The sequence below is a fragment of the Mixophyes fleayi genome, chromosome 11 (assembly GCF_038048845.1).
Source record: "Mixophyes fleayi isolate aMixFle1 chromosome 11, aMixFle1.hap1, whole genome shotgun sequence".
Classification (NCBI taxonomy): Eukaryota; Metazoa; Chordata; class Amphibia; order Anura; family Limnodynastidae; genus Mixophyes; species Mixophyes fleayi.
Window position 1 is genome coordinate 14,983,401 of NC_134412.1, and position 25,254 is coordinate 15,008,654.

At 43.6% G+C, this 25,254-nt stretch overlaps 1 protein-coding gene and 1 non-coding gene across 2 annotated transcripts; both read left to right on the top strand.

Annotated features, from left to right (window-relative positions):
• Positions 1–342: 342 nt before the first annotated feature.
• On the top strand, positions 343–23,769 carry LOC142107616 (uncharacterized). Its single transcript, XM_075191145.1, has 3 exons — positions 343–440; positions 14,202–14,300; positions 19,363–23,769. Exons 2-3 carry the CDS (start codon positions 14,210–14,212, stop codon positions 22,803–22,805), a joined length of 3,534 nt encoding a protein of 1,177 aa, XP_075047246.1. The 5' UTR covers positions 343–440; positions 14,202–14,209; the 3' UTR covers positions 22,806–23,769.
• On the top strand, positions 6,327–6,398 carry TRNAD-GUC (transfer RNA aspartic acid (anticodon GUC)). Its single transcript has one exon. It is a non-coding gene; the product is annotated as a tRNA-Asp (tRNA).
• Positions 23,770–25,254: the final 1,485 nt, after the last annotated feature.

Here is a 25,254-nt window from a genome sequence, read left to right on the forward strand (position 1 = left end):
TATAATCCAACCTGTGACTTCAGAGGTGTTCTGCAAGAAGTCTAAAATCTAATACAATCCTCAGTAATACAATACAAATGAGTAAAAAAAATTAAAAAAAATAAAACATCTAAGATACTTTATAATAAAACCATGCATTCTTCTGAGCCTACTCAATGAGTGAGGGAAGTAAAGCCAGCAAAAAAAACTAAAAGAAAATGTTTGGATTTTCTCCTCACATTGGTTGGTACAGTGAGAGCAGCGCGTTTGCAGGTAGTTTGGACGGCTCGGGCCGCCGTAGACAGCGTACGGCAATTCCGTCTCCCCAACCTCCCCCCCCCCCAGCAGTGTCTCCTCTCCTCCCCCCCTGCACAAAGCATCCTGTGTCTATCTCCCCCCCCCACATCCCAAATGTCCAGTGCCCCTCTGCTGCACCGCTGACCCCGCACCCCAGCACCCAGGTGAGTATCCACGGGGCCTAATTCTCTGTACGGAAGGGAGGAGGCTCGGCTTAACCCCTGGGCTGCTGGAGGGTGTTGTTGTTGCAGAGCCCCCACCGGCCATCAAGGGGTTAAAAGTGTGCCGTATGCAAATGAGCCTTAGACTGCACAATATGTGTCACCCACCCTGTCCCGGGAGCTCCCAGCAGCCTGGTCAGTCTCCCTGATTGGAAGTTGCAAACAAATCAATTCACTTTACCTGTATTGTGGTGGGGGGATAGCATGCAATGTAGGGAGGGTTTATATAGCATGCACATATTATTATAGGGAAATAACAATGCACCCATGAGCCATTAAAGGTGCAATAAAACTAAAATACTGATTTTCTTATGTGGAAGGTATTACTGATCAGACTCCTGTGTGTGACAGGTGGAGGATTTGACATAAAGTTGTGATCATTGGGGGGGGGAGTTTTTATTCATATGCACGCAGCAAACTTGGCTGCAGTTTTGCAGAGACTTGAAATGACTGATAGCAGAGAACAATAGATCTGGAGGAGCTTCTTAAGCTGGGTACACACTATACAGTTTTCGTCCAATAATCGTTTCAATCAGCCGACATACGACCGCTCGTTCAAAAGTCGGGTCAGTGTGTGCAGTGACACGATGGTTGAAAGTCTGCCCAAATGGACGATTATCGCCTCATTTGGTTGGTTGTACCGTTTAATATTTTCGTTCCAATCTCGTTTCCGCTGTGTAGTGTGTATAAACTTCCGACCGATCCACGACAGTGAGTACGAAATTACAGTAATTGCTCACGACAACATGGCTGTAAAAAGTCGCTAAAGGGACGTCCGCTCTCCCCTTTATCGTCCTAAACAAGGCTAGTGTGTATGCAGTCCATGGACCGAGCGATCGGACCATCGATCACATGTAAAATCGCTCGGCATAAAAAGTTGGTGGAAATTTCTGTAGTGTGTGCCTAGATTTAGTCTGGATACACACCTATGCAATTGTGGTGCAGATCATACGATAAACAGCCGTTTGGTCAGACATTGCTAGAGTGCGTACGCTGCTGCAATCATGTTTTATCGTACCAAAACACATTACATAGTGTGATTTGATTTTATAGAGTTCCTAAAAATCACAATCGATGACGGAACGAGGTCGGGCAAATTTGGAAATGTGGACGCACTCTGCACCGTCCGTTCAACACTTCTACCGACAGTTCCTCAGTAGAGTGTGTACGGAGTTATGATCTTTTCAGCAGATAGTTATGAGAGATGCAGATCTCAGATCTGACAGTAAATAGTGCAGGTGTGTATGCGTGAATCGTGCTTGCTCGTTGGGACTTTCAGTCGTTGGTAAAATTGTTACAGAAATCTCATCTGAAGTAAGATTGCATAGATGTGTACCCAGTTTAAGAGAATATAAATGCAATGTCCTAAATCCCAAGTTCTTGAATATGTACACTTTTAAATGTTATCAGTAGCTTTTTTAAAAAAAATATAAAACAACTTAGATTGTAGGTTTATTGCTCCTTTACTATGAGTAAGGTTTTGCACTCTTTTTTTTGTTTGTTTGTTTTTTTTAACTAAGTGTGTCTTGCTTATTATACATGTTTCTATATCCTGTCGTTGTTTTTAGAGTTTGATTATGGTGCTTCAATGAGAAACTTGGTTAAAAAAAATGTTGATCAGCAAACCTTAAGCTTCCAGCCTCAACTAAACCCATAATTGTAGTTGTGTACTTCTTACCCATGCCTTCCAAAACTGTCCTAGCAAATCAGAAGCAGGGATTATCATCAAAATGGACAGAACCTGATAGGGGGCGAGCTTTATGAAGTGGTATCCAATTATTTGGACCTGTTAAGCCCCACCCCTGTGTCAGATACTTTTTAATTACGCTGATGTTTCGTATAGCAATTCCCCCCAACGTTTGCTGCAATTATAATTCTACTGCACAGCTCCATGCAAACTGGCATCTTGTGTCTTAAAGAGATGTCACCTGGAGGGATTGTGCATAGAAATAAATGGAAAAGGGTGTAGGGGGAATGAAAGCGCCACCCAATCAATGATTATTATCCCACATTCCCCAGACAGGTCCTTTTTAAGGGCTCATACACAGGGGCGTTCATTTTGTGCGTTTGTCAATCGTTCTGTATACTGGTTATAATGCATGTGAGCTTACTTGTCTGTACATTGCATAGACATCCATTGGGTTGTACACACAAGCGTTTTGCTTTTCAACTACTTTCAGCCGTGTGTGTTAAGGAAATATGGAGGAAAGAGTGGTGCATTTCCATTCTTTCTTTAATAGTTGTCTCCCCTTGGCTGCTTTACGCCTCCGTCCGCCAGGGCGAGGGCAAACGCAGGATTTGTAGAGAGGGGTTTCCACGCCACGCAGCCAGTGGGCGTGTCTATCATGCATGGGGGTGTGGTTATAATTTTAGACAGTGCTTGGCTGCTTTCCAACTCTTCCTATCCACATCATATACACAGGCAATTTCTATCCCCATCATATACACGGGTCCAGCCACCTCCCATACTGGGAGGGGGTTTCCAAACACTAGGAAACCCCCCCCTCGGTTTGCCTATGTAAGGTGAGGATGCAATGTAACTAGATTACTCAATACCACGTGGCACATGCCCAGCTTTCTCCCCTCCTCCATGCGCTATAATCCTACACCGCCTGTATTCTGTTTTTGAGCAAAGCTGCATCATATTTAATAACTAAATATTATATATGGCGCCACTCTACGAATGTAACTACCTAGGGCTGTTTGTGTTTTCTGAGCAGGAGTATGTTCCTTGGTTTTCAGTATGTGTTTATCTTTCCATTTAAGTCGATAGAAACACTTTGCAATAACAAGTCAACACTTTGGCCTCAGGCATTTGACATGAGCGTAAAGTGTCCGCAAACAATGAATGCCGCCCAAACGCTTGGAATATATATGATTCAAAGTACACTAAACACGTACTAAGATACGCGTTTAAATGTGCTGGGATTAGACGCAAATTGACATCCCATGTGGACGTACGGAAATAGTTCTTCATTATGTTTTATTGAATGTAGCTGTACAGAGTATTGTAGTATTAAAGTATTATATACTAGATGACCATCATGCTTTGCCATACTTTAGTCTCATTGCTGTAAAAGAACTTGTCATAAATGAATATATATTGATCTTTATCCTATGTAACCTTGTTTTCTTTTATAATACGTTCTCTGTTCTCTAGAGGCCTGATTCATTAAGGATCTTAAATTGAGAAATTTCTTATTTCAGTCTGCTGGACAAAACCATGTTACAATGCAAGGGGTGCAAATTAGTATTCTGTTTTGCACATAAGTTAAATACTGACTGTTTTTTCATGTAGCACACAAATACTTGATAGCTTATTTGTACACTGAAATTTAAAGTTGATATTTGTGTGCTACATAAAAAAAAAGTCAGTATTTAACTTATGTGCAAAACAGAAAACTAATTTGCACCCCTTGCATTGTAACATGGTTTTGTCCAGGAGACTGAAATAAGAAACTGCATAATTTAAGATCCTTAATGAATCAGGCCCTAGATGTTTCTGTAGCTACAAATCTGTCTTAGCTCATACCCCCTCCACCTGCAGAAAACAATTATTATTTTTAATCAAAATGTGATTTGGTAACCACTGAAAATTTGTTAAGCTGATCACTACCATTGGAATTCATGCTAACAGGACACTTTTTTTGTTAAAATTCAGTATATGAATAGGAAACTTGTACTGGAAAGCAGTATACCATATTGCTGCTTGTGATAAAAAGAGAATATCTAGTATTTAAGACCATTGCGTTAAAGTGCGCTCATTGGTCTTTAGAAGTGTGCGGTAATTATTTATGTCGCTGACATGGGCGGTAGGTTGACAGATCCTGGCATTCATAGCGTGTTAATTTTGTGCACTGGGGCCATGAGTTCGATTCCCGAACAGGATGTTGGAGTTTGTATGTCCTCCCCGTGTTTGCGTGTGTTTCCTCCGGGTGCTCCGGTTTCCTCCCACACTCCAAAAACATACTAGCAGATTAATTGGCTGGTGACAGAATTAACCCTAGTCTGTGTGTTTGTGTGTTGGGGAAATTAGATTGTAAGCTCCATTGGCGCAGGGACTGATGTGAGTTCTCTGTACAGCGCTGCGGAATTAGTGGCGCTATATAAATTGATGATATTAAGTCTTGATCAATGTTTCGATTCCTCTTAAACTTTTACATAGCAATTAAAGGGCTAGTGTGGCTTTTATGAGGTACTGGTTCCTAATTGATTTAAAAGTATATTTCATAAGACAACGCTCTCATAGATATTACTTCAACCCGCAAAATGGCTCCCTCAACTGTGTTTAGATTACATGCTCACTTGAATATTGTACCCCACCACCCCCAAATGTCCTATGGCCGGTCCCTTGGCACATACATCGATTGGGCATTGTGCAAAGAGGGCGCAGAAACCCTTTAAAAGTCCAACCATAGATGGGAATAGAATGCTCTCATTGAACGACCATAGAGTGCTATAACTTTGTGACTTATGAGCCTCTCAAAAAAAAAATGAGTCTCTGGTTTACTCGGCCCCGAGATCCTCATAAAAGTGTTTTTTGGTTTTTTTTATTGTCTTTTTAAAACCGTTCAAAGCATTTTCCTCCCATACTGTCCATGATGTCTAAGCTTGCTGACTTCCTGCTTGCTTTTTTATTTGTTTTCCTAGCATTAAAACCATTGTTTTCTTACGCTCACGTGACTGTAGTAACTATGGCAACCTCAGACGGACTGGGCTCTTGGAGGGAAATCCATTTTGACCCGTAGGACCCTCAATGTTTCAGCTGCTCGGATTCAGACACACAAATATATACAGCCTTCTGTTGGATCTATCTTGATTAAAATATGTGCGTGCATATATATATATATATATATATATATATCTATCTATCTGTGAGCGTGGATTTTGTATTGCTTAAGGGGTTAAAATGAGGCGGTTGGTAAGGAAAGCCTGTGGAATGATCTATGTGGTATTGTGTGGAAGCGTTATTTTTATATTACAGCTGTAAATATCCCTCTCTCTGAGCTTCCCTTCAGGCTACATGGGACAAGCTGCCGCCTCTCGCCTGTTTATTTTTTGCAATGCTAATAACATTTATTTTAGCCGTTTCTAGATTCTATATTTATGTCGCCTAACGGAACAATTGTGCGTCTCGGTTCCAGGGTACTTGGGCCGTTTTATTTAGACAGCGTTTGCGCAATGGCAATGGGTTTGGATTATAACCAATATATATATTTCCTTTAAATGTATACTAAAAAAAACAAAGCTAAGTAAACAATATGCATCCGAAACAATTGATGAAATACGGCTTCTAATCAGTTTGATAAAATAAATGATGTTAGTGCTGCATTTGTAACGGGCAGTTACTTATCTTTATAAACTGAAAGCTTTTCTTCCCGTATTAAACCAATATACACAGATGTTTAATCCAAAACTGAACGTAAACCTTGATTATAAAACTGAGCAAGTTTTCTTTTTAACCGTTTCCTGGGTGGATGGATTCACCCCCTCCATGACCAAACCAGTTTGTGGTGCATTCATTTAATTGGAAATAACTTGTTTTTTACATTTTATTTACCAAGGTAAATTTTGTATTGTGTTTAGCTCAATAGGGCTGGGGATCTAATAGAGCTGCTTGTATTATATCATGTCTGCAATGGATGTAGTTGTATTGACAGGCTGCAGAGACTGACATTGAAAGCCTAATAGGCACATTGTTTCTTTAAAAAAAAAAAAAAAAAAAAGGTTTGCAAACGAACACACCCTGAAATGGGTTAACTAACGCCCACAGGGTGATTAGGCTTTTCTTTCTTTACATAGACAGCAGGAAAGTCAACTCACAGCTAATCCTCGTTAGTATAGTGGTAAGTATCCCCGCCTGTCACGCGGGAGACCGGGGTTCGATTCCCCGACGGGGAGGCAAAAAATTTTTTTCTTTTAAATTTATTACAGTATTGTACAGTATACCTTGCACAGCTCAATATTGAGTTATTTTGTGGGTTATTAGTATTGCAAAAATGTGATAATAGTTTGTAAATATAAAATATATAGATAACAGATAAGATATCATAAAGTTTAATTCTAATAATTATATATTTTATTCTGTAATCTGCATGGTTTGCAACGTTATTGCAGAGTTTTCCTAATGTAGTGTATAAATACAAAAAGCTTTTTATATTAAACCCCAGATTAGGCTCCACAACTGACATGGGTCTCTGCGGATATGCCCTCTACTAGGAAAGGTATTTGTGATGTCACTGCAGTGATGTCACAGGACTTCCTGTACAGACCAAGAAGGAGAACAGAAGCATTCAATTTGAATGCTATGTGCCCCGTTCTCGGTGCCAGAAACCAAATTGTGGCATGGGGCCGGACTATCCCACAAAAAAAAAAAAAAAAACACTTAAAGCCCCCCTCCCCCCACACATGCTCCCTTTGGGCATTAAAGGCTCTATTGCAGTGGTTCCCAAAATTTTGCAGTTCGCAGCACCCTTAGTGCCTCCATAATTATTTCAAGGCACCCCTCCAAAATAAGTACCGAGCAGTCCCATTTTATAAGTTGTTGGGTCAAAAAAATGTAATAAGTATTTAGGTCAGGAGTGAAATACTTATTTAGTTGTATGCAAAAATAATAGACATAAATCCAAGGGAAAAGAATATTTATATATATTTTTTTCAATTATATTTCTGTCAAAGAATAATTTACAGCTAACTGGCTCTGTGCCCCCCTCCGCGTCCACTCGCTCTGTGCCCCCCTCCGCGTCCACTCGCTCTGTGCCCCCCTCCGCGTCCACTCGCTCTGTGCCCCCCTCCGCGTCCACTCGCTCTGTGCCCCCCTCCGCGTCCACTCGCTCTGTACCCCCCTCCGCGTCCACTCGCTCTGTACCCCCTTCCGCGTCCACTCTCTGTGCCCCCCTCCACACCCCCTCGCTCTGTGCCCTCCCTCCACAGGCTCTGTGCCCCCCCCATGTGCATCCACCGGCTCTGTGCCCCCCCCATGCGCATGCCGGGCTCTGTGCCCCCCCTGCGCATGCACCGGCTCTGTGCCCCCCCAGCGCATGCACGGCTCTGTGCCCCCCCAGCGCATGCACGGCTCTGTGCCCCCCCAGCGCATCGACCGGCTCTGTGCCCCCCCCTCCGCATCGACCGGCTCTGTGCCCCCCCCTGCGCATCCACTGGCTCTGTGCCCCCCCCTGCGCATCCACTGGCTCTGTGCCCCCCCTGCGCATCCACTGGCTCTGTGCCCCCCCTGCGCATCCACTGGCTCTGTGCCCTCCCTCCGCATTCACTCGCTCTGTGCCCCCCTCCGCATCCACTCGCTCTGCCCTCTCCTTCATTCATTCGACCCTTCATTGCTGTTTCCTATCACCATTCCCCTCCATTTCTTTACTTACCATACTTGACCTTCTTTTTTCTATTTCTTCTGTCTTTTCTTCTGTGTTACCAATTTGGCGGTGCCCGGGACCCAGCATCCTCTCTCCTGCCGCTTGTCACTGACATTCAGTGAGAAACGAGGAGGGAGGAGGATGCTGGGTCCCGGGCGCCGCCAAATTGGTAAGGTTTTGTTTTTTCCCCTCCTCCTGGCCACAGCACCCCTGTGACAGCACCGCAGCACCCCTGGGAGCCACAGCGCACACCTTGGGAACCTAGGGGCTAATGTCTTCTAGTAAATATTTGACTAAGCTGAGCTTACCCCATCCCCATCTCAGGAAATCGTATTACTTTTTTTTCCGGCTAATCTCCTAACGCAACAGGTAACCCACGAAGTGTCCTGAGATCCCGAAAACCTACGGCCAGTTCATCGGGGCCCTAGCAGGCACGATACAAAGTTACACCACAGCACACTAATATAGCTAAATACCTTATACAGTGACTAGTCAGTGATTCAAAAATAAAATCGAAATTACTGATGTGGATTTTAGATCAGGCAATACTACACAGTGATTACATTTAAAAAAAAAAAAGTAGTAGTAGCTGAAAATGAAAGGGAGAATGAAAACAAAGCTAATATCCCTACAGGATAGTTAGGAGACCGCTGGAAATTGGCGTTGGCGTCCTGACACAATTGTGGGTCTTGACGTAATCCTCTGCTCGATGAGGAATAGTCTGCATTGGAGCAGGTTCTACAATAATTCTGTCAAAATACCTCTCAGCCAGAGCTGATAAGCTAAAAGAGGCGACAAGCCTCGACCAATCAGCTGGTGGAGTCATGTCTGGTGCGAGGAAACTTTTAGCCAATGAGAACCCACCGTCTATGCCTGTCAATCAACTGATAAAGGAAGCGGAGCAGAGGTGGATCCAGAGAAGTTAAATCTGTAAGAGCGATTAGATAGGTAGGATGAGAACCAGGATAGGACAGTGCCTTCAAGACCTAGGGATTGTAGCGTTTGTATGAGGAGAGAGTGGTCAACAGTGTCGAATGCAGCAGAGAGATCCAGGAGAATTAGAAGAGAGTAATGACTTTTAGTTTTAACTGTCATCAGATCATTGACAACCTTGGTCAGTGCAGTCTCTGTGGAGTGTTAGGAACGAAAGCCAGACTGAAGAGAATCCAATAGGTTGTTTGCGGAAAGAAAGCGTGTGAGGCGAGTGTAGGCAATTCTCTTGAGAAGCTGGGGCATGGGAGCTGAGAGATGGGGCGGTAATTTGAGACAGGGTTTAGATTAGAATTTCGTTTTTTTCAGAATAGGAGTAATCACAGCGTGCTTGAATAATGATGGAAAGATAGATAGATAGAGAGAGAGAGTAGGAAGATAAGAAGAGAGTAGATATGTCATTTTTATGTACGGGTTCAAATAGAGGGTGCTGGGAAAGAATTGAGCAGCCAAAGGAAGAAGTTGGAGGAGAGTAGTTTGGAAGCAGAATTGAATCCATGAATATATTTTAGAAGATCATTTTCAGATACATGTATTTGTACTTCTGCTTTCTGTAATGGGGATGCACTTGAGAACAGAAAATATTTACTTACTGGAAATCTATAATTTTACTGAGATTTAGGTGAATTTCAGTCTTCAGCTTTCACTTTGCAGAAGAGGGAAACTTCTATGATTTGTTTGAAGAGTTTTAAGAACCCACAGTCTGGTAACGCATAGTAACCAGATATGTTTTTTGCTAATTCTCATCTCGTTTATTGGATCATGAAGACATCCGGGCCAACGTTGATGCTTTAGAAAAAAAAGAAAATACAGATGGAGAGAGTTTGTTTTGGCCAAAGAGTGCAGAGAGGCACGTAGAGGTCATTATCACGTATGCGCTGCCTGAGAATTCTCCATGAATGTCGTGACGCGTAGTGTTTATCTAAATAACCGTGCATCTGTGCCTGTGGTTGCATTAATGTGTGTGTGTGTATATATATATATATATATATATATATGTATATAAATAAATAATGTACTTCTCACAGGACACGGAATTGCAGAAGCACCCATAATCTAGATTACAATGTTAACCAAGCACAGGTCAGATGTCAGTGCTATTCATTCTGCCAACAATATGGGTGGTATGAGCAAAAGCAGTGTTCTCCCCAGAAAATGTAGTCAGCCGGATGGCATTATGGGGGCAGTTGTAATACTTTGCAGTAATAATGAAAAATGTTTGTGATTATTGCCCACACGTGCCAGAACTGGTCAGATTGGTGGTCAGTGGTATAATACACACTGCTGGCTCTAGTGCTGTTTTGGATATGGTTTTTTGATAGTGAAAATTCTAACACCGAGGAGACCTACGAATCAAAACCGAATTTAGGGAAAAAACAATTTCAATCTAAATAGACTTACCTGAAAACCGACGCTGCACATCTCTGCAACTTATTCCGAATGAAGAGGTCTCCGGCACTACAATTTGATGTCATTGCGACTTCTATTAATGTTCATTTAAACGTCATTGCCGCTTTAAATGAACATTAATAGAAGTCGCGATGACGTCAAATTGTAGTGCCGGAGAGCTCTTTATTCGGAATAAGTTGCGGTCAGCATTGCTGGTGGTAGGTAAGTCTGTTTATATTAAAATCGTTTTCTCCAAAATTCGGTTTTTATTTGTAGGTCTTCTCGGTGTTGGAATTGTGGTAATCGTTTTAACGATTCGATTTAACGATTACCACTGGTAGTGCTCACATAGTGCCTATTTTAATAGGAGAAACAATGGTTTATTCTATTATAATAGTACGCTGTTGGGCTCTAAGAGCCGGGTGGTAAATAAAAACAGCCGGGTGGAGCGCTCGAGAAATAGGTGCTGGAGAGAACACTGATAAGTCTGAGAAAAATGTTTTTTTCAGGCTGCACCCACTTTATGGAATTCTCTCCCTCGCACAATAAGACTCTTCTCTGGTCTACAAACTTTCAAGCGTTCTCTGAAAACCCACCTTTTCAGACAAGCTTATAATATTCCTCAACCACCCTCTTAACCTCACTACCTTACCCTATTACCACCCATTACATAATTTCACAGAGACAACTACCCCTTGACCAACATTGTTGTGTGACAGGATCATTTAGCTTATGAGTCACTTTTACCTTTGCAGCCTGGCTGGGCCGAAATGCAAAATGTAGACTTAGCCTTAGCCTCATGTGTCAAACTCCCATTGTCCCATAGATTGTAAGCTTGCAAACAGGACATTCTCACCTCTTTGTCTGTTTTACCCAGTTTGTTTATTAGTTTACTATATTTGTCCCCAATTGTAAAGCGCTACGGAATATGTTGGCGCTCTATAAATAAATGATGATGGTGCTTCTTGTGCTCACTGTACTGGTATTCTAGAAGGTGCGCTTGACAAAGGAATTGTCTGTCTTCCTCTTCTGCTTAGTCAGGATGGAACAACCTGTAGCCAATCAGATCATTGGAATGTTGACAGTAACAGAATAGTTCAGGATAAGAGTGTGTTGATCTTGTGGGGGCCAGGATCCTATCATTATGTTGGTGACAGCCGCAGACGGAGAGTTTGTAGAAACGGTCCTGCGACAACATGTTATTGACGTGACGCTTGTGTCCATAATTTGAGTATGACCTGGAACAGGTGCTGGTTGTATCGGTGCATAATCTGGATCTGGTGTTATGGGTGCAGGGTTAGACCTTGCAGGTCTAGTTTCTGACTGTAGCAGTGCTCAGTCTGTTGGACCGCCTGTGAAGGCAGTAGATCTTCCTGGTTAAGTGGGCCAGAGGAGAAGGTAGAAGGTTGCCCTAGGATTAAGAGACTGGTACAGACTGGTCCTTCCACCCTCTCTGATTCATCAGATGGTTCTGAACCGCAGGTGCCCAACTCAACCAAGAGACGACAATCCTGTAGACAACCAAAAAGGAAACTACAAGAGCAGAACTGGTTCTCCTGCAGTGACTACAGTCCAGAGATTGATCTCAATTGATTTGCCTCCTGCATCTAACAACCTTCCCTTGGCTCTGTCTCGTGTGGGTTGGGGGGCTGCTGCCATACGCTGCCACCATTTAATGAGGTGGTGGTACAACTTGAAGGGTTTAAGAGTCTTTGAACATGACTCCACCTGCAGATCAGGATTATGTCTGATCACGATATTTTGTGTATTTTGGTGGCCCTGTCTCTTAAAACATCTAGTCTCTAGATCTAAAGCTGTCATCAAGTCTGGTAATAATAAAAAAGAAAGAAAGAAAAATCAAACAAAGACGGAGACCGGAGAGCTTAAATAAACACAATTCAGGTTTGGCCTCTAGGAAAGGCAAATAATGGAATATTCTATAGAAAGCAGTTAATTGCAAACATGTGTGACCTAAGATTCAGAGTGTATGTACGGCTGTAATTCATTCTGACGTGTGCTTTAGCTGTAAGAAAAAGCAGATTTTTATGTTTCCTTTTTAATGAAGTTATATGCACGTGAACATTTAATTTAGAAATACTGTGTAGAATTGTTATTATATATGATTTGGGGCAGCTTGCATTCTTGATCCAGCTCTTGCTATCTGGCCTTAGGCCTAGTTAAAGCGACTCTGTGTTTGCATTAGATAAATGCAAAGTGATTTGCAATAGAACGGATTTGCAGTGTGTGCCACTTTTTTTTTTTAGTGATTTACAAAAAACAATTATATATAAGTCCATTAAAAACCCACCAAAAGTCCAGATGATGTCCTAGTTGGATATCTTACTACACTTCAAATGGAGCCCCATTGTTTCCCAGTCTTCATGGGTCAGGAATTTGTACAACGAATAAAGAGGGGACGACTCCTAGTGCATGAAAACCATTTATTCTAAGACCGCCTCTTTAATAGCCATTAAACAGGGCGTGACGTAAGTTCTGACGTAGCCTCTGGTGCTGATGGTCTGGTGAGAGGACATAGGAAAGATCAGCTATTTACTGTTTTCTCTGGGATGTTAATTGTTCTTAAAGAAGCAGTATTGGAATAAAATACTGTTATGCACTAAGATGCAACCAGTCTTTATACTTCATACTATGTGATTTATGCATAAACATATTATGCAGGACTTCAAGTTTCTTTTATGGTTTCAGTTCTGCGTGTAGAGTTCACATTTAAATACAGTAGACATTGTTTGTCTTCTCTTGACCGTGACTATTTTATTTTCCTAGAGAGCGTTCCTGTCAATGTTATTGAGTGTCAGAGGTACATTATCCTACTGTGAAAGTGTGTCTGATCACGAGAGCACTAGTCCCTATTTAATCAGTAAATATGTGCATCCATTGGGATCAAGTTGTTTCCCGCCCCTCGCCAAAAGAAAAAAAATAGATGTGGATGTCTGGAAAGATATAATTTGGAACGCAGAGGTGATACGTTCCTGATATAAGTGTAAGGGGCTGGAAGTGTAAGATATGCTGAAACGTAAATACAGATGCATTTTGGTATGCGTTGGTAGTACGGAAATGTGTGTATTTACGCCCCACAAATGGACTTCATGCCTAACTTTAAATGAGGCCCATAGTTTAACTCGAAATGGACTTGTGTCTAACTCGAAATGGACTTGTGTCTAACTCGAAATGGACTTGTGTCTAACTCTAAATGGACTTGTGTCTAACTGTAAATGAGGCCCATAGTGTGTACATTTTCTGTATTTCAGTAATCAGAGTAATTAGATATGTCTGGTCTTCCCGGATGGTTCTCCAGTTTTCCTGAATTTCTTAAAACTGCAATTTCATTTGACATTTCAGCCATCGGGCATTAGGAAAGTAAGGCAAAGAAACCCATTAAGTGTTTCAAAAGAAGTTTGAGAAACAGCGATCTAGACCAGTTATATACAATTACAGAATTTGCTGATGTGCATAAAGATGTATTTAGACGCTAAGATACTGATTCAAGTCCGAACACAACTTGTGGTTTTAAAAAAAAAAAGCACGGAACTTGAGAGTAGTTCCACCAGTATTCATATCCAAGCGCATCATAAAATGCGTTTTAATTTGAATCTGGGGTAAGCACGCTCTTGATAATGTTTGTTCCCAATTATAAAGCGCTACGGAATTTGCTGGCGCTATATAAATAAATGTTGATGATGATGTTGATGATTGATATGACCCATTGTGTTGAATGTCGGCTCAACCCGCAAAATGGCCGCCCGCCCATTGTGTCGGTGACAAGAACATTTTAATCGCTTTTGTATCTAATGATCACTTGAAATCTGCAATGTTTTGATTCTACCTACACCCTTTACCATTGTTATAGACCAGACAGAACAAAAATGAATGACGTCATTCTAGAATAAATCTCTTCAAGGCTTTCTAAGTAACTATTGATCATTTATATTTTTTCCAGATATCTAGATGTCCAAATCGGATGTTCTATCAATAATGGAAAATGCAGAAGAACCGTTTGGTCAGGAAAACAATCAAGCCAGGGCAAGCCGAGTGGAAAGTAAGGATCCAGCGATAGCCTATAATATAGTATTACAGTAGCCCTGTCACCTACACCCAGTGGAAGCGGCCTAGATCTGTACCTATATTCATGATAATGTAATTTAGTAGTTAAGTAGGATATAATCTGGTTCTTGGTGAACTGATGGGATAAATATTTGTTAAGCCCACAAAATGTCTAACTGCATTGTGTGTAAAACACGCTTGATCTGGCAGTTATATCGAGTGAAGTAGTGTTGTTAATTGAATAACAGGTGTTGCTTTCATTGTTATATCCCGTTGTTCATTTATCTAGACCAGTGGTCAGGGAACAGGGGTAAATTACCCCAAATGGGGAAAAATGAAATTCCTGGGGGTAATGCTGCCGATTCACATGCTGTCAGTTGGATTGTAGACCCCTTTAAATGTGAAATTGCTGTTGTACCAGAAGAGCCTCAAGAGTTGGCAGAGGCACTTCTTGAGCTTCGATGTAATAATGAAGCACGTATTGCATTTGAAAGCAAAGCAGATCTATCATACTTTTGGATGTCAACAGCTGCAAAGGCATTCAAAATTGCACATGAGGAGGCAGTCAAAAAGTTGCTGCCTTTTGCAACAACCTACCTTTGCGAACAAGGATTTTCCACTCTAACGAACATAAAAACAAAGCAGAGAAATCGATTTTGAAATCGAAATCGAATATTGATGCTCTCGTATCAAAAATGAAGCAACATAATTTCTCCAAAACCTGAAGTTTTGAAGTTGAAGCTTTCAAAGAAATTTTGAATAGATTCAATAAAATTTTGAATTCCAATAATTAATAATATATGATTTCCTTCCTTTCAAATCAAGGGGGTAACGTCGGCGTATCCAAATATATTTGGGAGTAAAAGGTAAAAAAGTTCCCTGACCCCTGATCTAGACATTCTGTGTAGAAGACGCTTATCTTAATATCAGATCTGTTCCCTCTAGTCAACGAGTTGGTTTCACTAAAATACAGAGAGACCGATATATGAAGCACTATACCAGGGGATGGCAACCTTTTTCTATCGGAGTGCTGGCTAAAAAATAGTCAAGGCCAGGTGTGCCAGGTGTGTGTGTGTATGTATGTATGTATGTATGTATGTATGTATGTATGTATATATATATATATATATATATATATATATATATATATATATATATATACCGTGTAGGTGGTTGTACAATTGGGGGTGTGGCAGTACATCATTGGTGGGAAGTCTAGCAGGTGAAAAGCACCAGGTCACCCTCTTACAGAAAAATGCATTACTCACACATGCACCCTTGCTCAGCAGCTTTGCTCACATATGTCTCCTCTGCCCACATGCTTTAATCACACTTGCCCCCCCCCTGCCCAGCGCCTTTAGTGGCACATGCCCCTCTCCATCACCTTTCGTCACAAATGCCCCCTCTCCATCACTTACCTTATTCTCCACTGCACAGCATGGGAAGATATCCAGCAGCCCGCCGAGTACCATGTGACCACTGCAGTCACATGACCTGGCGTCTGAAGGTACCTGAGCTGAAGGGGATTTAGCCACTACCGATCCCCCTGCACTCAATAACAATTTTTTAAAAAAAGTACTTTTAAAATATATATATATTTTTTTTCAAAAATAGTTTTCCAGAGGGGACTCGGGCCACCAAGCAGGCCCAGGCAATTTGTAGCCGCCCCCTCCCCTCTCGGCGGCTATATATATATAATTATTTCTCATTTTATGAGGCTAATATCATATTAACAGTAAGGGACCAGCAAAAAAAAAACGTTATGTCGCACAGTAGTGCCCCAGTTCACATCATACCTCATAATTGTGCCCCCAATTAATCTTATGCCACATAGTTGTGCCCCCAATTCATAGTTTGCCACAGTTGCCCACAGAAACACATAGTATGCCACAGTTGCCCCCAGAAATATATAGTATTTCACAGTTGCCCCCATAAATACATAATATTCCACAGTTGCCCCCAGAAACACATAATATGCCACAGTTGCCCACAAAAACATATAATATGCCACAGTTGCCCCCAGAAACACATAGTATGCCACAGTTGCCCACAAAAACATAATATGCCACAGTTGCCCACAGAAACAGATAGTATGCCACAGTTGCCCACAGAAACACATAGTATGCCACAGTTGCCCACAGAAACAGATAGTATGCCACAGTTGCCCACAGAAACAGATAGTATGCCACAGTTGCCCCAGAAACACATAGTATGCCACAGTTGCCCACAAAAACATATAATATGCCACAGTTGCCCACAGAAACACATACTATGCCACAGTTGCCCACAAAAACACATAGTATGCCACAGTTGCCCACAAAAACACATAATATGCCACAGTTGCCCACAGAAACAGATAGTATGCCACAGTTGCCCACAGAAACACATAGTATGCCACAGTTGCCCACAAAAACACATAATATGCCACAGTTGCCCACAGAAACACATAGTATGCCACAGTTGCCCACAGAAACACATAATATGCCACAGTTGCCCACAGAAACACATAGTATGCCACAGTTGCCCACAGAAACACATAGTATGCCACAGTTGCCCACAGAAACACATAGTATGCCACAGTTGCCCACAGAAACAGATAGTATGCCACAGTTGCCCACAGAAACAGATAGTATGCCACAGTTGCCCCAGAAACACATAGTATGCCACAGTTGCCCACAAAAACATATAATATGCCACAGTTGCCCACAGAAACACATACTATGCCACAGTTGCCCACAAAAACACATAATATGCCACAGTTGCCCACAGAAACAGATAATATGCCACAGTTGCCCACAGAAACACATAATATGCCACAGTTGCCCACAAAAACACATAATATGCCACAGTTGCCCACAGAAACACATAGTATGCCACAGTTGCCCACAGAAACACATAGTATGCCACAGTTGCCCACAATACATTTTATGCCACAGTTGCCCCCAATACATTTTATGCCACAGTAATGTCCCCATTATCTTTTATGCCACAGTAATGCCCCCAATGACTCTTATGGCCTCAGAATTGCCTAAAAAAAATGAATACAAAATTATCTCATTTTATACTTACCTGTTCCAGGCGTGAAACGGTCCGCAGGAACTGTGCAGCCGACACTGAACTGCTGCGCAAGCAGTTCAGCTCTTCTCCGGCTGTCATTTTTACAGCCGGAGAAGTGCTGAGCTGTTGCGCTTGCGCAGCAATTTAGTGTCGGGGACGGAATGACAGCCGGAGAAGAGCTGAACTGCTGTGCATTTAGAACAGTCAGGCGGCCGGCGTGCCAGGACTCAGGGGGCGGCGTGACAACCCCGGCACGCGTTGCCGACCCCTGCACTATACTATAATTAGTCTTAACCCAATTATTTATTATCCTACAGCGGCGGTTCCCAAAGTGTGCGCCACGGCTCCCAGGGGTGCCGCAACGCTGTCACTGGGGTGCCGCGGGCCAGACATAAAAAAAAGAAAGAACACAGAAACTTACCAATCCGCCGGGCGCCAGGACCCAGCAGCCTCCTCTCTCCCGCAGCTGTCACTGAATGACTTCAGTGACAAGCTGCTGCGGGAGAGAGGCGGCTGCTGGGTCCTGGCGCCCGGCGGATTGGTAAGTTTCTGTGTTTCTTTTTTTTTGGCTGGCGCGGGGCAGAGGAGGCGGACAGAGAGCAAAGGATGGTGACAGCAGGCAGAGAAGGGGGGACAGCGGGCAGAGAAGGGGGGACAGCGGGCAGAGAAGGGGGGACAGCGGGCAGAGAAGGGGGGACAGAGAGCAGAGAAGGGGGGACAGAGAGCAGAGAAGCGGGCACATAGAGCAGAGAAGGGGGCACATAGGGCAGAGGATAGGGACAGAGGGCAGAGGATGGGGACAGAGGGCAGAGGATGGGGACAGAGGGCAGAGGATGGGGACAGAGGGCAGAGGATGGTGACAGCGGGCAGAGAAGGGCGGACAGAGAGCAGAGGATGGGGACAGCGGGGCAGAGGAAGGGGGGGACAGAGAGCAAAGGAAGGGGGGGACAGAGAGCAAAGGAAGGGGGGGACAGAGCAGAGGATGGGGACAGCGTGGCGGGGGTCAGCGGGACAGAGGAGGGGGACAGTGGAGGGGGACACAGCGTGAGAGGGACAGTGGAGGGGGACACAGCGTGAGAGGGACAGTGGAGGGGGACACAGCGTGAGAGGGACAGTGGAGGGGGACACAGCGTGAGAGGGACAGTGGAGGGGGACACAGCGTGAGAGAGGGCAGTGTAGGGGGACACAGCGTGAGAGAGGGCAGTGGAGGGGGACACAGCGTGAGAGAGGGCAGTGGAGGGGGACACAGCGTGAGAGAGGGCAGTGGAGGGGGACACAGCGTGAGAGAGGGCAGTGGAGGGGGACAGTGTGAGAGGGGACAGCGTGTGAGAGGGCAGAGGAGGGGGACAGCGCGAGAGAGGGCAGAGAAGGGGACAGCGTGAGAGAGGGCAGAGGAGGAGGACAGCGTGAGTGAGGGCAGAGGAGGGGACCGCGTGAGAGAGGGCAGACGAGGGGGACATCGTGAGGGAGGACAGCGTGAGAGAGGGCAGAAGAGGGGGACAGAGCAGAGGAGGGGGCAGTGTGAGAGAGGGCAGTGTGTCTGGATGCAGAGGGGGCAGTGTGTCTGGATGCAGAGGGGGCAGTGTGTCTGGATGCAGAGGGGAATGTGTGTCTGGATGCAGAGGGGACATTTTTGCATACAACTAAATAAGTATTTCTGTCCTGACCTAAATACTTATTACAATTTTTTGACCCAACTACTTCTAAAACAGGACTGCTTAATAATTATTTTGGAGGGGTGCCTTGAAAAAATTTGGAGACTCTAAGGGTGCCGCGAACTGTAAAAGTTTGGGAACCACTGTGCTACAGCATTAAATATTGATGAAGAAAACCTCCACCTTGCGCAATTATATGTCGGGCTGCCCTATATACACTATCTGCGGTTGGCGCAGGTGTAGCAATAAACTGAATGTTAAAGTAGAAAAATAATACATTAGTGGAGCCATGACTACTATACACTATGTTCCTCTAATATATTTATGTATTGCTTCTCTTCTCAGTTCCAGAATGTTGGTCCAGTGGAACGGAAGAACCCAGGTCATTTGCTCCTCTAGTTGGAAAACTGCCTGAAGACCAGACCGCTTCACAAAACTCCCAAACTACTCTTATCGTCCGTGAAGTCAATGACCACGAACAGCGTTGGGGAGAAAAACCAGTTCATCAACTGATGCCGACTGAACCAGCGTGTCAGTCGGGCGGTGCCACCATTGAATATAGCTATCCCTCTGGACAAAGTTCATCAGCAACATTGCCTCTCTTAGAGAAAGGGAGAAGCAGAGAAGACAACATTGCGGACCAAGCAGCAGTAGGTGCAAAGATTACCGGGACAGCGGAGGATACTAGTGCACAGCCAGTACTACACGGAGTCACTCCAATGCCAATCCATTTTGGTAAACTCGAAAAAGATGATGTAGTGATTTGCAGGCCCCATGGATGGTCTAATCTTGGTCAACAATCCAAAACTGTGGAGACTAATAAAAGAAAGGATTCTGGTTCTACAGAACAGCCAAACCAAAGGTTCTGGGGCTTATTCCAGTGCTCTTTCTGCAGTTTTGTTTTTCAAGATCTCTCTGAACTTTTGCAGCATCAGGAGACCCACAACCAGGAGAAGTTCCAGGGCATTGGGAATGAACAGGTGCGTCCAGAACAGCAGCAACAGCCCGTGTTGGAGTGGAGAAGATATCGATGTATTGTGTGTGATAAGACCTTCTGCAAACAGTCTTCACTGGTCACACACCTGCGTATACACACTGGCGAGAAGCCATTCTCCTGTCATGTTTGTAGGAGGAAATTTAACCAGCGCACAAGTCTCACGGTCCACTTGCGGACTCACACTGGAGAAGCGCCATTTCCCTGTAACAAGTGTAATAGGAGCTTCCGTCAACAGTCTAATCTTACCCACCACATGAAGAGCCACCAAAGAGTAGATGAACTTGATGGGGTAGACTGGAGTGAAGAAAACACAGCTCCAGGCATTCCTTTCATGTACCTCATATCAGAGGGGGATGAATCCAGTAATGAAGTGTGGGGCAACAAGGTCCCATTTGTTAAAAGTGATAAAGGAGAAGATCCTGCGTCATGTAAAAGACCCTATGTCTGTGGACACTGTTTTAAGCGATTTACGCACCAGTCCAACCTAATGGTCCATCAACGCATACATACTGGAGACCGATCGTACCGTTGCCAGGAATGTGGCAAACATTTTAGCAGGAGGACTAGCTTGATGGTCCACCTAAGAGGGCACACCGGAGAGATGCCGTATTCCTGCCTGCAATGCGGGAAGAGTTTTCGCCAACAGTCGAATCTACTCTATCACATGAAAAGCCATGCGGTGCCAACTGAAATGAAAGTAGACGTGGGGACAGAAAACGAACAGACTGTAAAGCTGCCTGGGCAGTTAATTGGACCATCTGGTCAGTATGTAGAGCGGGATAATACACACTTGGTCAACATTGGTGGGGGAAGGATTGAAGAAAACCAGGTCAGGGCGTACCAATGCACTCAATGCTCAAAATGGTTTCCTAGTTCTCATAGCCTCCTGTTGCACCAAAAGCTTCACGGGGAGCAGTCAAGTCCTATCATGCATTGTAGAGAAATTCAGGTCCCGTACCCCATCAATAGGGGTCTCCCACATACATACACTGAAAACATGTTGTCTCCTCGTCAAGAACATGATAGTTATCCTCCGCAACATTTCAAGCTACCAGCTCGAGCAGAAGGCAGTAATGTGTCTGGGATGTTGAACACTTTAGAATCAAACCTTATCCCTCAACCCGGGTACAGCGCTACTTATCAAAGGGTGGGAAGTCACACTGCAGAGGGAGGAGGACATGTAAAGGGTCCTTTTCAAGTTCTGGGAAGAGGGAGGCCAAGAAAAATCACTTGGTTAGGGCAAGGACAAGGGACTTCCTTGGCAGGGAAAGCCATACATAAATGTTGGAAGTGCCCCCGGCATTTTAACAATAAGTCAAACTTAATTGTCCATTTGCGTATTCACACTGGGGAAAAGCCCTTCCAGTGTTGGGTTTGCGAGAAGAGATTCAGACAGCAGTCAAATTTGATCCAACATCTCAAGAATCACGAGGATGTTCTTGGAGATGAAGAGATGTCTCACCCTCGGAAGGACACAAACAAAGAACAGCAAAACGGGAAAAACCATCAGGATATCGGAATGATTCAGTCCCCAAGCGCTGTCCAGACACGGTTGGGTTTTCTTCCATTTTCAGGAAACCAGATGCATCAAAATGGGCAGCTCTTCCAGGGACCTCAGACCATACATCTAGGTGATATGCCCTCTACTACTGAGAGTGTTACTGATAGCCTAGAGGTAAATGGATCTCGGACATCAGCTGAAAGGACATACAAGTGCAGCAGCTGCTTTAAGACCTTTAATCACAAGTCTAACCTCTTAGTCCATGAACGCATCCACTCAGGAGATAAGACTTATCGTTGCCTAGAGTGTGGGAAACAGTTTAGTCAGCGCACCAGCCTGATGGTGCACTTAAGGACTCATACGGGTGAGATGCCGTACTCTTGTCTGCAGTGTAGAAGACGTTTCCGACAACAGTCTAACCTACTTTATCATATAAAGACGAACACGGTTCAAGGGCAGCTAAATTGTACAGCAGAGAACTTGCCAAACGCTCCATTGATTCCTAGACTAGAGTCTGTGGCGGAAGCTAGCATGGGCTCTGACGTGGAGACTGCCGCTGAGCAGGCACATCCTTGGGTGCACTTGGAAGCAAATTCTAAGAACGAAACCGCATCTCCACAAGAGGGAGCAAAAGGGGAGTTTCTCTGTTCTGCCTGTGACAAAATATTTACTCACCAATCAAACCTGTTGGTTCACCAACGCATCCACTCTGGAGAGCGGACATACCATTGCCACGAGTGCAACCGTCGGTTCAGTCAGCGCACCAGCTTGATGATCCACTTGCGCACTCACACCGGAGAGATGCCCTATGCTTGCCAGTGCTGTGGAAAACGGTTTCGCCAACAGTCAAACCTCTTGTATCATTTGAAGAGCCACGTAGGGCAGGGGATTACCATGGATGCTAGTCAAAGCGCCGAATATGCAGCACCCAGGGCTAGAGGTCGTCCTCGGAAAACAGAATCGAGTGACGCAGTAAGGGAAAAAAGAATAATCCCAAGAGGCAAGCGCACTTACAAATGCACAGAATGCCCAAGGCGCTATAACCTCATGTCTAATCTGGTTGCTCACCAGAAGTCCCATGATCTGCAGCCTCTGTACAGTTGCCTAGAGTGCGGAGACAGCTTTCTTCATCAGGGCTACCTTGCGGTCCACAAGAAGCAGCACGCCAAGGTGAACCCTCCCCCTCACGGAATACAGTTCTGCTGGAGACCAAACCAAGAGTTAATGGACCCCAGAAATTCGGGTACAGAAGAGGAGAGGAGTGCTGTATACACACAGCATGAAAAATAACCCCAATAAATTGCATATGCTATACCCATCTAAATGGAAAAGGCAGAGTAATACTTTTTAACGGCAAAGGCCTTCATGAGTATGTTCTGGCGGAGCCGTCTTGGGACTTAATCTATATGCTTTTCAGGTAGTAACTGAATTATTTAAATTAGATTGATGATATCTAACCACTCCAAACGGTTGGCTCTATTTCTGATATATTATCATGATGGTTGACTGGATTCCAGTAGGGGGGGGGGAAAAATCACATGCGATTTAGACTTAAGGACGATGTTACCCGGTACAACATTTGTAATTGGGCAACACTTTTAGAAACCACCTCTGCACGCTTCTCGGTGCTCTGCCGCTGACGATCCTAGCATTTCACCATGGTCACGGATCCGGTGAGAGGTTTGAACTTCGGAATACTGAGGATAACAACCAAAACCATATAATTTCATGAAATGGGAAGCACTTTTGCCATTACTACATGGGTGTTTTTGACTAGGTAACCACTGAATAGAATATAAAACGCGTGGCTACCAAACAGTATGTTCTTTGTCTACTCAAAGTGGACGCAACGCGTTTGTGGGCTGTACCAATGAGAATGGAGTTCCTTAACTCACTAGAAATTAGTGACGTCACCAAGACGTGAAGCACTTCAGCCCACGAAATGGCTGCCTCCAATGTGTCCATCGACAGATCTACTTTAAGCTACAATCTCTTTGACCCCCCCCCCCCCTCCCCCACCGTTGTGGCAAATTTTATATTTAATCTATTGACAGAAAATTATCCTCTAAATGGTATTTATTTTTATAACTTTTCTTTTCTTTAATGCATTATTAGTTGTAAACTTTATTTATTCATAGGTGTTGCATATAACATTTTATTGTTTTTTTTAGTGTTTATAGGGATACGTTGGCAGCTAATTCTATAACATTGGAAGTTGCCTTGACAACTTATATTAAAGGGACATGTAACTCTAGCATTTAGTGTTTAATGTTTGCCCATAATATGGACCTTGTAATTATGTGTATGTAATGTGCGTAGAGACCAAAGGGTAGGTTTACTAAACCGTCCGAAAAGAAAAGTGGATGCGTTGCCCATAGCAACCATTCATATTCTAGCTATCATTTTCTAGAATGTACTAAATATGATTAGTTGCTATGAGCAACACCGCCACCTTTTTTTTTATAAGGTTTAGTAAATCAACCCACAAGCCTTTATCTCATATATATGCATTTAAATATTGGTTAGTTTGTATTTTGCTTACTTCCTCAGTTGCAAGCCTGGAGATCAGTCATAACTATAAACTTATGGTTTTCTATAAAATTACTTGGCGTAATTATCTTTAAATTAGTATTTGTCAGTGACAGGACTGAGCATCTCCTTAAGATCAGTATTTAGCTGTTCTCTATATGAATTGCTGATGGGAATAAAAATGATTTGTAGGTTGAACCTATGGCAGAAGTATAATCTTCCTACGTACTAAGTGCAATTAATGCTAACGTTCACCAGACGTCTCGTGACGGTAGCCATTTTGGGAATGCACTGGGAACCAAGGACATCACTGAGGGATGACGTTGCTGTTTCTCAGTGAATTTAATGGCTCCATTCTGGATATTGGGTTAGCATGTTTATGTATAGGCAAGTGGTGCGTTGTTGGGGTTGCCAGGCATTTGCTAACATGCGCGTTAAACTGTTTTTTATAGATCGAGCAACCCTTATTCAGGCTACTGCTGCAAATCCAGAGGTTTCTTTACTTCCGTAGAACACTTTGGTTGCATAAGTGCTTCCCATTTTAATATTATGAAATTAATTTAAGAGGAGTCCAATGACATGGGCGCGGCTGTCGTTCGTGGGAGCAGCTATTTTCTAGCCTGGACCAATATTCTACCTATCATTTCACTAGAACCTAACAGAGCCACTTTGTGTCTCAGAGATGGCGCCTGCTCCTAGTCTAGCTATAGGCTGCATGGTGGTTCCGCTCATACACTAACTGCTTCCGCTGATTGACAGGTATAGTTTTAAGCTACACACCGCGAGACAGAAGAAAAAGTACTTGTAAATGTACAGTAAAGGGAACGTTTCAGAAGTGGACAATATTGGCACATTGCTCTTACCTGCATTTCTAGTCTTCCATCTTTTGTGGGTGGAGTCTCTTGATTTCGTTCATTGTATGAAAGCATGAGACATGCCTATTGCTATTGTTATGACAGAAAATATTAAGAAATAAACACCAAACAACCACCCTTCAAAAAAAAATAAAAAAATACACCAGACATAATGTCAATGTCTTTTTCCTGCTGACAAATTCTGTTATTGAGGCACAGATGCCTGAGTTGTTCCTTGTGAATTTATAGGTTACATTCTGGTGGCCCCACAAACATGGCAGCCTCCATGTCATGGGTACACTTCAGCCCCGTTTTGCACGGTAGAGGCCACATTATAAAGCTATCACGTTTTTGTC